Source organism: Botrytis porri, assembly GCF_014898465.1.
Source record: "Botrytis porri strain MUCL 3234 chromosome Unknown BPOR_026, whole genome shotgun sequence".
Classification (NCBI taxonomy): Eukaryota; Fungi; Ascomycota; class Leotiomycetes; order Helotiales; family Sclerotiniaceae; genus Botrytis; species Botrytis porri.
In genome coordinates this window covers 229,289-241,164 of record NW_024066100.1, presented here as the reverse complement: position 1 = coordinate 241,164, position 11,876 = coordinate 229,289, and the positions used below count along the sequence as shown (strand labels likewise).

The following is an 11,876-nucleotide window of genomic DNA, read 5'->3' as shown; positions in this document are numbered from 1 at the left end:
TACTTGTTTTTGAATGCTGGACGGAGGGATGGAGGATAAATTGCACAATTCAATGTACCTGTTCTTGAGAGATGGAAGAAGTGAATTTCAGGAATGAGGAATAAAATTGTGAAGCCGGATGTATCGTATCTTCTTTTATGTGTGTCTGTCTTTAGATTGGAATATTGAAAAAGAGAGATAGATACACACAAGCAAGAGTTGTACAGTCTCAAATCGGACTTAGCTTCATTCATTCATCCATTCATTGATGCATGCATCGGAATGAAATATCTTCTTTCAAGATTCGATGAGTCGTGATGTTTTATGCTGCGCTTCTCATGTGGAATGGATTGGGATGGAAAGGGACGAAGTGCTCCATGCTGTTTGTTAATTACTAGGTAGATGACGGTATAACAATCTGTCTCATGCGTTTGGTACTCGAATATCTCCCTCTGCTCTGTGCTTGATGCTGTGGACTTAGTAGAGTGTGGTGTGATGTATTGGATTGTGCTGTGATGTAATATAATCAAATAACGTGAACTTATGCACATTTACATTCATCGCACTGCATCCATTTCTATCCATTTTCTTTCTTCTCCATTTCTTTGCTTTCGTGTACTATCATTTCTTCCCTATATCTTTCCGCTTATTCCTTTCCTATCTTCCACTTCCCTAGTTTCTACAATCCAATCAAGTTTAAACCCCAAACCCCGAATACTCCGCTCTCTGCCCCTCTCTCCCTTCCTCAGACCCAAAACTGTTTTCTACTCCCTTCGATACGTCTTCCCGTTCCCTCCCACCCGGTTATTCATTTACTCACTCATCTTTTCATTTCTAAATTTTTAACATTTCATTTTCCCATCCATTCTTGGATCTATTTATCTTTCCATTTATATAGTCCTTGCCCCCACTCCTTTACTTTTCTACTCCTCAACTTATCTGTTCTTCTCCCTTTGCACAATCAGTTATCTAATCCCCTCCATTTCTATCTACTAACATTATCCACCCAACTCCACCTTTTCTTCAATCCCCCTCCCTTCTCTTTATTTCCTTATTTCCTCTCTTATATTCCCTCACCCCTCAAACAACATCCTCACTCTTTCATATCCCTTACCCCTTCTCTTCCACACCCACCATCTCTATTCCTCTACTCTCCACTCACACGATCCACCATCCACCATCCCACATCCCCTTTTATCCACACTACTTTTCTCCTTTCTTATCCACACTCCTTCTATTCCTCTACTCCTCTATTTCTCTTCCTTGTATCTTTATTCTCCTCTCCTCTCCCCATCTTTCCCCAATATCTCGAATCCATCAAATCATGCCCCCCAAATTCATTTTCTTCTCATCCCCTCTCTTCTACACCCATCACTCCCCCACATCCCTTACCCCTTCTCTTCCACACCCCTCTTCTCTATTTCTCTATTTCTCTGCCCCTCTACTTCTCTATCCCTTTCCCATCTCCCATCGCACCATATACTTCCAGTCACACCATTCCCCTCTCTCTCCTTCCTCCTCCTTTCCTCTCATGAACTCTACCTCCTAACCTCGACCTGCTCCTCTTCATAACCCCACTAGTTAGAAACCTCGCACCATCTCCTTCCATCACAAGTTCGAAGATACGAAATAAAATTCCACAAGAAATTGAGGGAATGATTTAGATCTCCTTGATGAATAAAAGAAGAGATAGATGTTTAAATATTCAGTAGCTTGTATATTGATACAGATTCCCCGGATTGTCCATTCCTACACTCATATCGAGTCATATGATGTCACATAACCACACGATCAGAAGCGAAAACCATCAAGTCATGGTATGAGCAAAATTGAAATGTATTTAAAAAGCCACATACAGCAGATAGCAAATGGGTATATTATCCCCCCCGCTCTTGACATTGTGAAATGCGAGAAAAATCGAAAGAAATTCGTAAAATCGTATCTGATGTGCTGCAAATCCCATAGTAGCATCCGGAAATACATCTCTCCCATTGTGCTCTCCAACTATTTGTCATTCGCCTCTTCCGTAGCTATACACTGCCAGAATGTATCTATACATTCACCACCCTTTTTGAAGCACGTCCACATTTCAATTCTCCTCCAGTATGGAAACGATCCGCCACAAAGCAAAGCTCAACCGTTTTTCTTTTCAGAAATAGCCTGAGAATACATATCCATGTGACCGATGTTCTTATAACTGCCCACCTTAGGCGCAGAATCCTTCAGCGAAGCCAAACTACCTGGAACAGGTCTAGCCGGTGCATCATCATCTTGCCAAGGGGTACGACAATAAACACAAGTGACAGCTCCACCATGTTTACTAGCTTTCCATTGAGCAAAACAATCTTTGTGGAAATTTTGACCACAAGCTGCTTTGCACCAGACGATCTCTTCGGTGGCGGGATCCATATCGAAGACACAGATGGGACATTCGCCTTCGATGGGTTTACGTTTGCCATTGTAGTTGCTTTCATCCTCGGGACCGGCATTGGGGTCGTGTCCGTCAGGTGCACGGGTGACTGGTGCGTTGGCCCAGATGAACTCTAGTTCATGGGATAAGAATGCCTGTTGATAGCAAAGATGCATGGGCGCCTTATAAATGATGATCAAGGCATCTATGATCTGTCAGTTTGTGGAATGATACGAATCGAAGTATGGAGATACTTACAATTGATATGCTTGCATTTTTGGCCACGAATTTTCTGATTTCGAATCAGTATTAATTCACGCAAGGAGAGAGATTGGCACCACTTACTGCATCCATACAAGTACAACTTGGGACGCGTCCAATCTTGGTTTGATAAATATTACCGGTACTACCAGCAATATCGAAATCCTCATGATCTCTTCCATTCATCTCAGTGACTTTCTTCCTGTTCAACATGAACATACGCTCCTTTCTGATTCGCTTGACTTTATCCTTGAATTTTGCATCAGGCTCTGCAACAAATGCTCTCTCTCGTCTCTCTCCAGTACGAGTATCAACATTTTGATAGATGATGACATCAGATGCAAGTTGTCCTTCAATCACAACATCAGGACTCTTTTCATTCTTGGCTCTCTTTTTCTTCGGTTGTGCATCATAAGTGGTAGAAGGACCAGCTTCAGCAGGAGACGGTTGAATGGAAGGAGGTTCGGCTTCATTGACCAATGCTTCCTCATCAGATGCTTGAAGACGTGCTACCAAATCTGCTTTCTTGCCAGTCTTAGGGAGTTGACGACGCTCGAGTTCAGCTTTCAAGTAAGTGACAACATATTGACTCCAATTGATTGTTTCGACTTCCTCGGGTTTCTCAACGGGACGCTTGGCGCGAGGCATAGTAAATTGATGAAATGATTTTCTTGTAGGAAATATGAAATGTTCATTAAAAGGAGTGTTAGAGTAAGTTGATAATTGATATGATTGTAGAATTGAGCGTGACGGGAATAGATATGTGCATGAAGAGTAAGAAAAATGAATCAATGAAATATTTGAATTTCGATGAAGAATCATCAATTACTTATACTTTTGGAGAAAGAGATTCTCATTGAAACATTCAAAAACATGAAGTCTGTGATGAATCCTCGTTTGTTGTAAGTTAAGGTGATATGTTGAATGAGAGAGACGTGAGAGATGTGGCAATGGAGGCGGCAGCCTGAAATACCCCACTTTTATCCAGGCAGAAGTCAGGGTTTAACACGAATTGGGTAGGAAATCTCGTGATCCGGTGGAATTTTAGATGACTAAGCAGGGGTTGATCTTCACTTCGGTCAAGTCAACCTGGAGTGAAGCTTGGAAATGAAAAGCATCACTTAAAATAGACAAGTTCGGGATAAAGTGACCATTCTTCTGTCACTTCCTTTCTGTTTTCCCTCTCCATTACTTTCTAATCATCTATGCTTCCTGGACAAGATTTTTACTCTGGGAAGGTCCTTCAATTGAATGGAAATGGCTTATGAAGGTAGCCAATTCCTTTACAGAGCCAGGACGATGTAAAATATTGCACGAAAAGGTAATTTCTTACAGTGGTGCTGTGCAGTGCGAGTGTATATCTTGACTTGGAACAACACGCCCATTGAATGCTCAAGTGAGCCGAGTTTGGAGTGTATTATTCTATCCGGGTTTCAATCTTCAGCTCCTTCAACGCTTTCCACTTTGGCATCTATTGTCTCTGCGTTAAGCTCTCAATAATGCGAACGTCAACTCAAAGGGAAAACTGGGAATATATGAAGAAGGCAAAGTTTCGTGCTATCAAGCCAACTACGCAGGTACTTGATTAGAATGCCGTCATCATCAGCACTCAGGATTTGATTGAATAGGCGAGGATTGCTGCCGAGCAGAAGATTACCCCTACTGTTTACATTTCTGACATTCATCGTGTTGTTATATGCGGCATCCATGCTCGCAAATCATCATTGAAATTGATTTAGCAAGTAGGTCCACAGGATTAAGAGATTCATATATTGCATAAGCCTCTCATTGAAGGGCTTAGGACTATTTTTGATTTCTTAAATCTGTCATGAAAGCGAGAAGTAAACACGGACGAGGTCTGACAGCGGAGTTTGAAGAGAGAAAAGCTTTCAATGTTTTATCGATTTTGCCCGATACGCTCAATCTGAGTAAAATTGGACTGCTACTGATGTTGAAGCGAAATATGATCAGATCACTGACATACTCAACCCCTTGAAACCATGCATATTCTTGACAAAGCTATCAAAATACTAAAAAGCTGCAACCAAATGATTTTTGGCCAGTCCTATCACTTTCAGTGCTATCATTAATCTTTGGTGGTTAGAATCAAAATAGGTAAGCAACAAGAAAACAACGGTATTACGAATCGATATACGAACGCCTCCACCCTTTAATTAATTCTGCTATTTCACAACGCGAACACAATATGGTACGGTATTTTCGTCAATAACCTAGTCCAACGTCACTGACACAACCGCAAACTAAAGGCGCTAGCGACGGTCTGTTCTATACAGATCATTGGTGCACATCTGGTTGAGTATTTGGGTGTCGAAAGGTTCCGTATTTAGTGAGAGCAGGTAAGTGTAGGATCTCTGAGGCGGGAATGGGATTCACGGACATACAGAGTCCATTCACGAAGCTAGAGAATGTGAGAGTTTTGGGGACGGGGAAGGAGGGCAGGAGGTCATCGCAGAGGGGTTGAAGATAGTTGACGGTAACAGTGAAAGTATTCACAGAGTGGCGCGTAGGTAGCTTTGAAGATGAAGTTATTAAAATATTGAGATGGTTCTAGAATGACAGCTGGATTAAGGTTACCCCTTCGGGCCGACATTATTCCGAGCCCCAACAAGCATCTTCCCGTGACTATCTATTCCACTATTTCATGATTGGTGAAAACACGAACTTGTCACCAAGCAACTTGATCTTTCGCGTCTCCTTCACAGTTCAACTATTTCCATAGCTTTTTCGATACTCACCACCTCCAAAGACCTGCGCATTCATTCTATAAACTATTCTCAGTCAAATTCGTCTTTTGTTTCGTATTTCATCCATTTCAATTGAGTTTTGAAGCTACGAGGAAAAGCTCACAACCTGTTTTGCGCGTATTTGAAGCTCAGTCGCAATAATGCCTCCTCGTAAGTCGCACACATCATATCACATCACAGAGTCTTGAAGATACAATCTAGCTAGATTTCCGTGAATGATGTCTTCTAATTAACATAAATATCTAACCCACGCTCATCTTTTACAGAAATCAGCGATGACGAGCGTTCGGTTTCCGATGCTAGCGAACAAGAATTTGAAAAGCCAGTAAAGGGAAAGGGCAAGAAAGAAGGGTCAGAGCCTGCAGAGGAGTTGAAGGTCGAATCGGATGAAGAAGGCGACGAGGAGCAAGCAGAAGACGAGTATGCGACGATCATACTTGAAATGTTTACATTCAGTCACTAACGCATGGGCAGATATGTGGTTGAAAAGATTTTGAAGCACTCTTTTGACGAAGAAGTCGGTGAACCCACTTTTCAATGCTATGATGGAGATTGCTAACACTCTTGAAGGGCGTCTTGAGGTTCCAGGTTAAGTGGGAAGGCTATGAAAAGAAGTCGGATATGACGTGGGAGCCAGAAGAGAATTTGTCAGTTTCACTCACTCACTCTACAATTACTCCGCTGATATTGAATTTTAGGGAAACTGCACAAGACATTTTAAACGCATATCTCGAGACTGTAGGCGGCAAAGAACAACTTATAGAACAATACAATGAGAAGAAAGCAGAGGCAGCGGAAGCAGCTGAAAAGAAGCAATCAAAGAAGCGTGGTCGTCCAAGTACTGGTGTTAGTACTCCTCAATCCAACGGAAAGAGATCAAGAAAGAATGGACACCCCGCCTCGTCGACACCACCTGCATCCCGAGAAGCAGTTTCATTCAAACCACCACAAGGAAGTTGGGAGGATGATGTTGTTACTATTGAAGCTATGGAAGGACCTAATGCAGAAGTTATTGTATACTTAACATGGAAGGGTGGAGCTAAGTCACAACACCCATTACACCAAGTTTACAAACGTTGCCCACAGAAGGTAGAGTCTCCAATTATGTAATTGATTGTCCCGAGCTAACAGGAAAAACAGATGCTCAGTTTCTACGAAAGACATTTGTGCGATCCCTTCACATGACTCCTCTCACGTACCAAGCTAACATCATCATAGGGTTTTCAAAAAGACTGAGGAGGAATCATAAATGTGCCATCTCAAATTTGTGAACAAGCAAGGAAACTGGTCTTCGCAGATTTCTTATCTCCTAGCCGATCAAACTGATAATTGATCTCAGATTCCTGGGCATCTCCACGTAACCAGCCTACCTTATGCATCACAAAATTTCCATACCCGAAGCATTCTCTTCCCGAGAAAGTCCCAAGAAACAGAGACCACGTCCATATTAGTCATCTGTTCTCTACTCCATAATTTTTCTTTTTATTGGCACCGAATATGCACATGTGATGGGATTTTGCATACTTAAACGACCTTTCTGCATTCAATCATATTTTGGGTTTGCATTTCCGTGTACCTTTTAGCAGGAGTTTGCGGTCATGCTCCTCAGCAGGAAAGTTTCAAGTTACTCAAATAAGACCAGAGGTGACCTTTACTTCTCTTTTAGCTTATGTCATTTGGCTTGGGTCACCACACCTTTAATGGCGCCGTTTGTATTTTTAGGGAGCAAAATGGTTGAAGAATACATAAGTTGATTAAAGTATGAACTGTGTTTTTATGTTCGGTTGTGAAAAGAGATGAATATTTGTAGGTGATCGGTAAAAATTTTGCATTCTTAGGATGTTTATCTTCGCTTGCTTGAGGTTGGGTTTGCTTTACTTGGTTATGCTTGGTTTGAGTAGCTATGGATGCTATGGACTGCTATGTCAAATCACTAGTTTGCTGATGGAGAAAAGAAAAAATGATATTGCCCGGTTCATGTGACTAGGACGATCAGAGTTGCGAGATTAGAATAGTTCATGCTTCATCTTGTCACTTTCTTGAAAGTTTTGCTTGATGATCTTTTGGGTTCCCTCTCCATTTTCACATAAAGGCGGATGGGAAAATATAGGAAAGATGGAAAGATATCGTGGGTAGATGGGGCTCTTGATGTTCATTTCGCTATGCATTGTTTGGTGGTGGTAAGGTTTCGGGTCATTTGGATGTTTTTGGGGTTAGGAAGTCGAATCAAATGTTGGTTTTCTAATGATTTTCGGGAGGGGTTGGTGGATGGTTCAATGTCATTTTTGTTGACTAAGACAAGGTGTGGAGTGAAGAGGTAGAGAAAGGGTTACGATTTTTGATACTAGCGGTATGTCTCAAGGAATCTCGTTCATTACATAAGTCAACTACCCCACTTTCCGACCACCCCCTCTTTTCGACCACCTCAAAAACCACACCGCTTTGAGTAATTATAAAATTTATACTTTGAATAACTCAACAATGCTTTAATCAATTGATTTGAAATTTTGATATTATTATAATTGTGATATGAAGAATAGATATACCGAAGAAGATATCGCAGAGGCTCTTAGAGCGATTACAAATGGAGCAAGCATACGAAGAGCTAGCTTGGATTATGGTGTTCCACGTACCACACTTCACGATCGAATATATGGTGGAGTTTCGCATCAAAAAGGCGCCCAAATACTTCAAAAGTTATCTCCAATTCAGGAGAATCGACTAGCAGAATGGATATTAGTACAGGAAGCTCTTGGTACTAGCCCTACACATCGTCAAATCAGAGAGATGGCAGAGCACCTCCTTATTGTACGAGGGGAGGATCCCTCACTTGGAAAGAAATGGATACATAGCTTTTTTCGAAGGCATCCTAATATTGGAACTAAGAAGCAACATCAAATCGATTCTGCACGAGTTTCAGGTGCTACATCTGATATTATTAAGAAGTGGTTCCGGAACCTCGCAATCCCTGAAATCAAGGCTATTAAGCCGGCCAACAGATGGAATATGGATGAAGCAGGTATAATGGAGGGTCAGGGTCTTAATGGACTAGTAGTAGGAAGCACTGATCGAAGATTTATTCAAAAAAAGCAACCTGGATCTCGAATTTGGACCTCTTTTATAGAATGCATTTCAGCCAATGGAAAAAGCATTACTCCCCTTGTAATATATAAGGGAAAATCAGTTCAACAACAATGGTTTCCAACAGATTTGACTCTATTCAAGGGTTGGAACTTTACCGCTACAGAAAATGGATGGACTACAGATGCTACAGCTTTAGAATGGCTGAAAAAGATCTATATCCCTCAAACTACCCCTATTCAGCCGGAAAATTCAAGACTCCTCATTTTGGACGGACACGGAAGCCATGAAACTACAGCATTTATGTTAGAATGCTTTAATAACAACGTATATCTCTTACTTCTCCCACCACATACGTCACACGTACTACAACCACTCGATTTATCTGTGTTCTCACCCCTAAAAAGTGCATATCGAATCGAACTTAATAAATTAAGTCTATTATCCGATTCCTCACCAATTGGAAAGCGCAATTTCCTTTCTTGCTATCAGAAGGCTAGAATAGAAGGTTTAACTATTCAAAATATCAAGTCTGGGTGGCAAGCTAGTGGTCTTTGGCCCAAAAATATGGCTAAACCTCTTATGAGTCGACTTTTGCTTGAAAATAGCAATAGAGAGGTTTTATCACTTAATCCTGAATCTGATGATGATCCTATTCTTCAATGGAATATATATTCATCGTTTATTCAATGGAAAACCCCTCAAAAAGGAGCCGATATCAGAAAATATAGAGATATAATGATTCAAGAGAAGGAGATCGATTTGCCAACACGAAGATTACTATTTCGCAAGATTATAAAAGGATTCGATGCTAAGGATTATGAACTCTTAGAGGCAGAGAATAAGATTAGAAAGCTAGAATATCAATTAGATGAAGCATTACCTAGAAAAAGGCGAAAGGTTGTGGTATCTCCAAATTCGAAGTTCGCAGGGATTAGAGCTATAAGGCGTACACAAATTGAAGCTGGAGATCGTGAAGATGAGGTAGATGATAGCTCTAGTGCTATAGAAAGTGATTCTACAGGCGATTTCATTGAAGTCCAATAGTTATTGAGTTATTAAAGTTTTAAGTGTAGATAATATGAATTTTTTAGGTGGTCGGAAACAGGGGGTGGTCGGAAAGTGGGGTAGTTGACTTATGTATCACCGAACACGACGCTCACCGGAGCCACAAGACTATCTGAAAATGGTGTATGTACTACATTATGCATGACGGTACAGCTCCATGACACTATGTTTGACGATAGAGCGCAGAGATATAGAGGCGCTAGATAACTTGGCATGGGCTCGACAATACTAGGAATGTAAATGACTCCACGAAAATTCAAAATAATCTCTATATATGCGACATTCACTCATGCTCAACCAATACCAGTACCAGTAGGCTGTGCATACATCTGCACATCTACATCGCGTATGACGCGTCGAGCAAGTTTAGATGAAAATTAATGCCTGAGGTACGGAAAGATGATGGTTGCTACGCTCCTGTACGGCTTCTAAGAGTTGCTGGCGCTGCTGTAATTTCATGTCGTTCAGGACTGTTTTGAGCGGAGACTGTAGGGAGATTTTGGGAAGGGTTCCTGAAAGGTACTTCAAAACCAGAATGATCGCTCTTGGAAACAACATCTTCATCATTCCAAAGACAACTTCATAAGAAACATTTGTGAACAAATCAATTCCCATTTCTGATATTCACTACTTTTAGTTCTCGATTAGATCAATTCCTACTTCTTACTTAAATCTCTTCACCGCGAGTCTCTCTCTTTCCCTAACAACACCACCAATAAATTCTACGACCTTTTCAAAATGGATTCCAACAATCAACTCTCCATTTTTGGTCCTTCCTCATCATTGGCTATCGAAGCCTTTAACAAACGTCGCGCCAACCAGCAAGCAGAACGCGAGGAGTGCGAATCTTCAGAGGAACTCCCTCACAAAGCCAAGTCGGAAATCCTGAGAGTACCTGCCGCTGAACTCGATCCATCGGCTAAGCCCAGCTTGATCGTGAAGTTCAACATCAACTTCAAACCCAAAGTCGAATGGAAGAAGATCCCCAACGAGATACAATTCTCAATTCTCAAGTTCACATTCCCTGGCCAGAGAATGTTCGACTTGAATCTTCAGCCCTGCGTTTTGATCGATCCAAGTTTTGCTGTCCGCAGCGAAATCGATGATCAGACGACCGAAGAGCGAAACCTAAACTCTGCTGCACATGCTGCAGCTAACGGTCAGGGTAGAGTCCGAGCTAAACCTCCAATAGCACTATCTATTAGTATAGCAACCCGAGAATATGCGCTAGAGACATTTAAGCTTTTGAAACAACCTTTAGCATATCGTCCCGAAGTCTTGCCCAGACCAATCGGCCACGCGTATTTTGATCCTAAAGTCGATATTCTGCATTGTAAACCAAAGATGGAATACGTACACCTAAACAAAATAAGGGCACCGACGGTTAGCTCATTCAAAGATAAGCGACTGATCCAGCGTATCGCCATTTCGAATGAATACTTCTCAACTCTCAACTACACTACTGGACCTCGACCAGTTTTGTTGAACTATAAATCACTCAAAGAGATTATCGTGATTGTTCGGCATTTATATTGCTGTATTCATGGCAATGAAGCTCGCACTGTGCTCATGAGACGAGTAAGCCAGCACCCGAAGGAATACTATATTGAGAAATTCAAGACGTTGGTGGAAGGAAAGTGGGCGGTTGCTATGGCCCAGTCTTGGGGGAGGTTTCCGGAGGTGAGGTATGCGGGATATTGTAATTGCGATCTTAGACTGCCCAGGAGGATAGGGAGTGGAGGTGGGCGTTAGGGATGGGGGAAGAGGAGAGCAAGGGGGGGGGGGTTGATGGGCTATGAAGTATAAAGTTTCTCATGGTGCTTTGGAAGTGAAGGGTTAGATACCTACTTTTGGTAATGGTTTGGAAGGATGAAGTTACTACGGGGATTTTTTCATTTAAGTGATCATAGCTTGAAGTTTTTTTTTTAATTATTGCTTTACTATTCTTTTTCTCAGCCTTGTAATGGCAATCATCGAGATATTCGAGGGTACCGTCGATGAATCCCAATTGACACTCTTTGTAACCTGGTGATGCTTGACGATATATGCTGATACCTGTGACGAATGTCTTCTCTTTCGTGATTAGAAGTGGCAATTCAAACACTTTGTTAGGGGTCATGGTGATACATATCTGAATGAGCGATGAAAGGTTTAATAATCATTCTAGTGAAAGATTCGACCAGTAGAGATTATCGATAGCACTGTTTAAAATTGAAAAAAATATGGATATCCTGCTGATTAGTCTAGTGACGGATGATAAATTGTGAGATTCAGAGTCTAGCGAAATTGTGGTGGTGCTTGTTAAGAGTTTC

General features: G+C 41.5%; 4 protein-coding genes across 4 annotated transcripts; 3 read left to right on the top strand and 1 right to left on the bottom strand.

Annotated features, from left to right (window-relative positions):
- Window positions 1-2,112: 2,112 nt before the first annotated feature.
- On the bottom strand, window positions 2,113-3,298 carry EAF01_011900 (uncharacterized protein; the record flags this gene model as incomplete). The annotated part of the gene is made up of 3 exons (XM_038920158.1): window positions 2,113-2,594; window positions 2,648-2,681; window positions 2,735-3,298. The coding sequence occupies 3 exons, from the start codon at window positions 3,296-3,298 to the stop codon at window positions 2,113-2,115; spliced, it is 1,080 nt and encodes a 359-aa protein (XP_038764412.1).
- Window positions 3,299-5,555: 2,257 nt separating this feature from the next.
- EAF01_011899 (uncharacterized protein) lies at window positions 5,556-6,664 on the top strand (the record flags this gene model as incomplete). The annotated part of the gene is made up of 7 exons (XM_038920157.1): window positions 5,556-5,565; window positions 5,682-5,835; window positions 5,890-5,932; window positions 5,986-6,062; window positions 6,114-6,504; window positions 6,556-6,581; window positions 6,634-6,664. 7 exons carry the CDS (start codon window positions 5,556-5,558, stop codon window positions 6,662-6,664), a joined length of 732 nt encoding a protein of 243 aa, XP_038764411.1.
- Window positions 6,665-7,944: 1,280 nt separating this feature from the next.
- EAF01_011898 (uncharacterized protein) lies at window positions 7,945-9,543 on the top strand (the record flags this gene model as incomplete). Its single annotated transcript, XM_038920156.1, has 1 exon — window positions 7,945-9,543. One exon carries the CDS (start codon window positions 7,945-7,947, stop codon window positions 9,541-9,543), a length of 1,599 nt encoding a protein of 532 aa, XP_038764410.1.
- Window positions 9,544-10,302: 759 nt separating this feature from the next.
- On the top strand, window positions 10,303-11,316 carry EAF01_011897 (uncharacterized protein; the record flags this gene model as incomplete). Its single annotated transcript, XM_038920155.1, has 1 exon — window positions 10,303-11,316. One exon carries the CDS (start codon window positions 10,303-10,305, stop codon window positions 11,314-11,316), a length of 1,014 nt encoding a protein of 337 aa, XP_038764409.1.
- Between the last annotated feature and the right edge of the window lie 560 nt (window positions 11,317-11,876).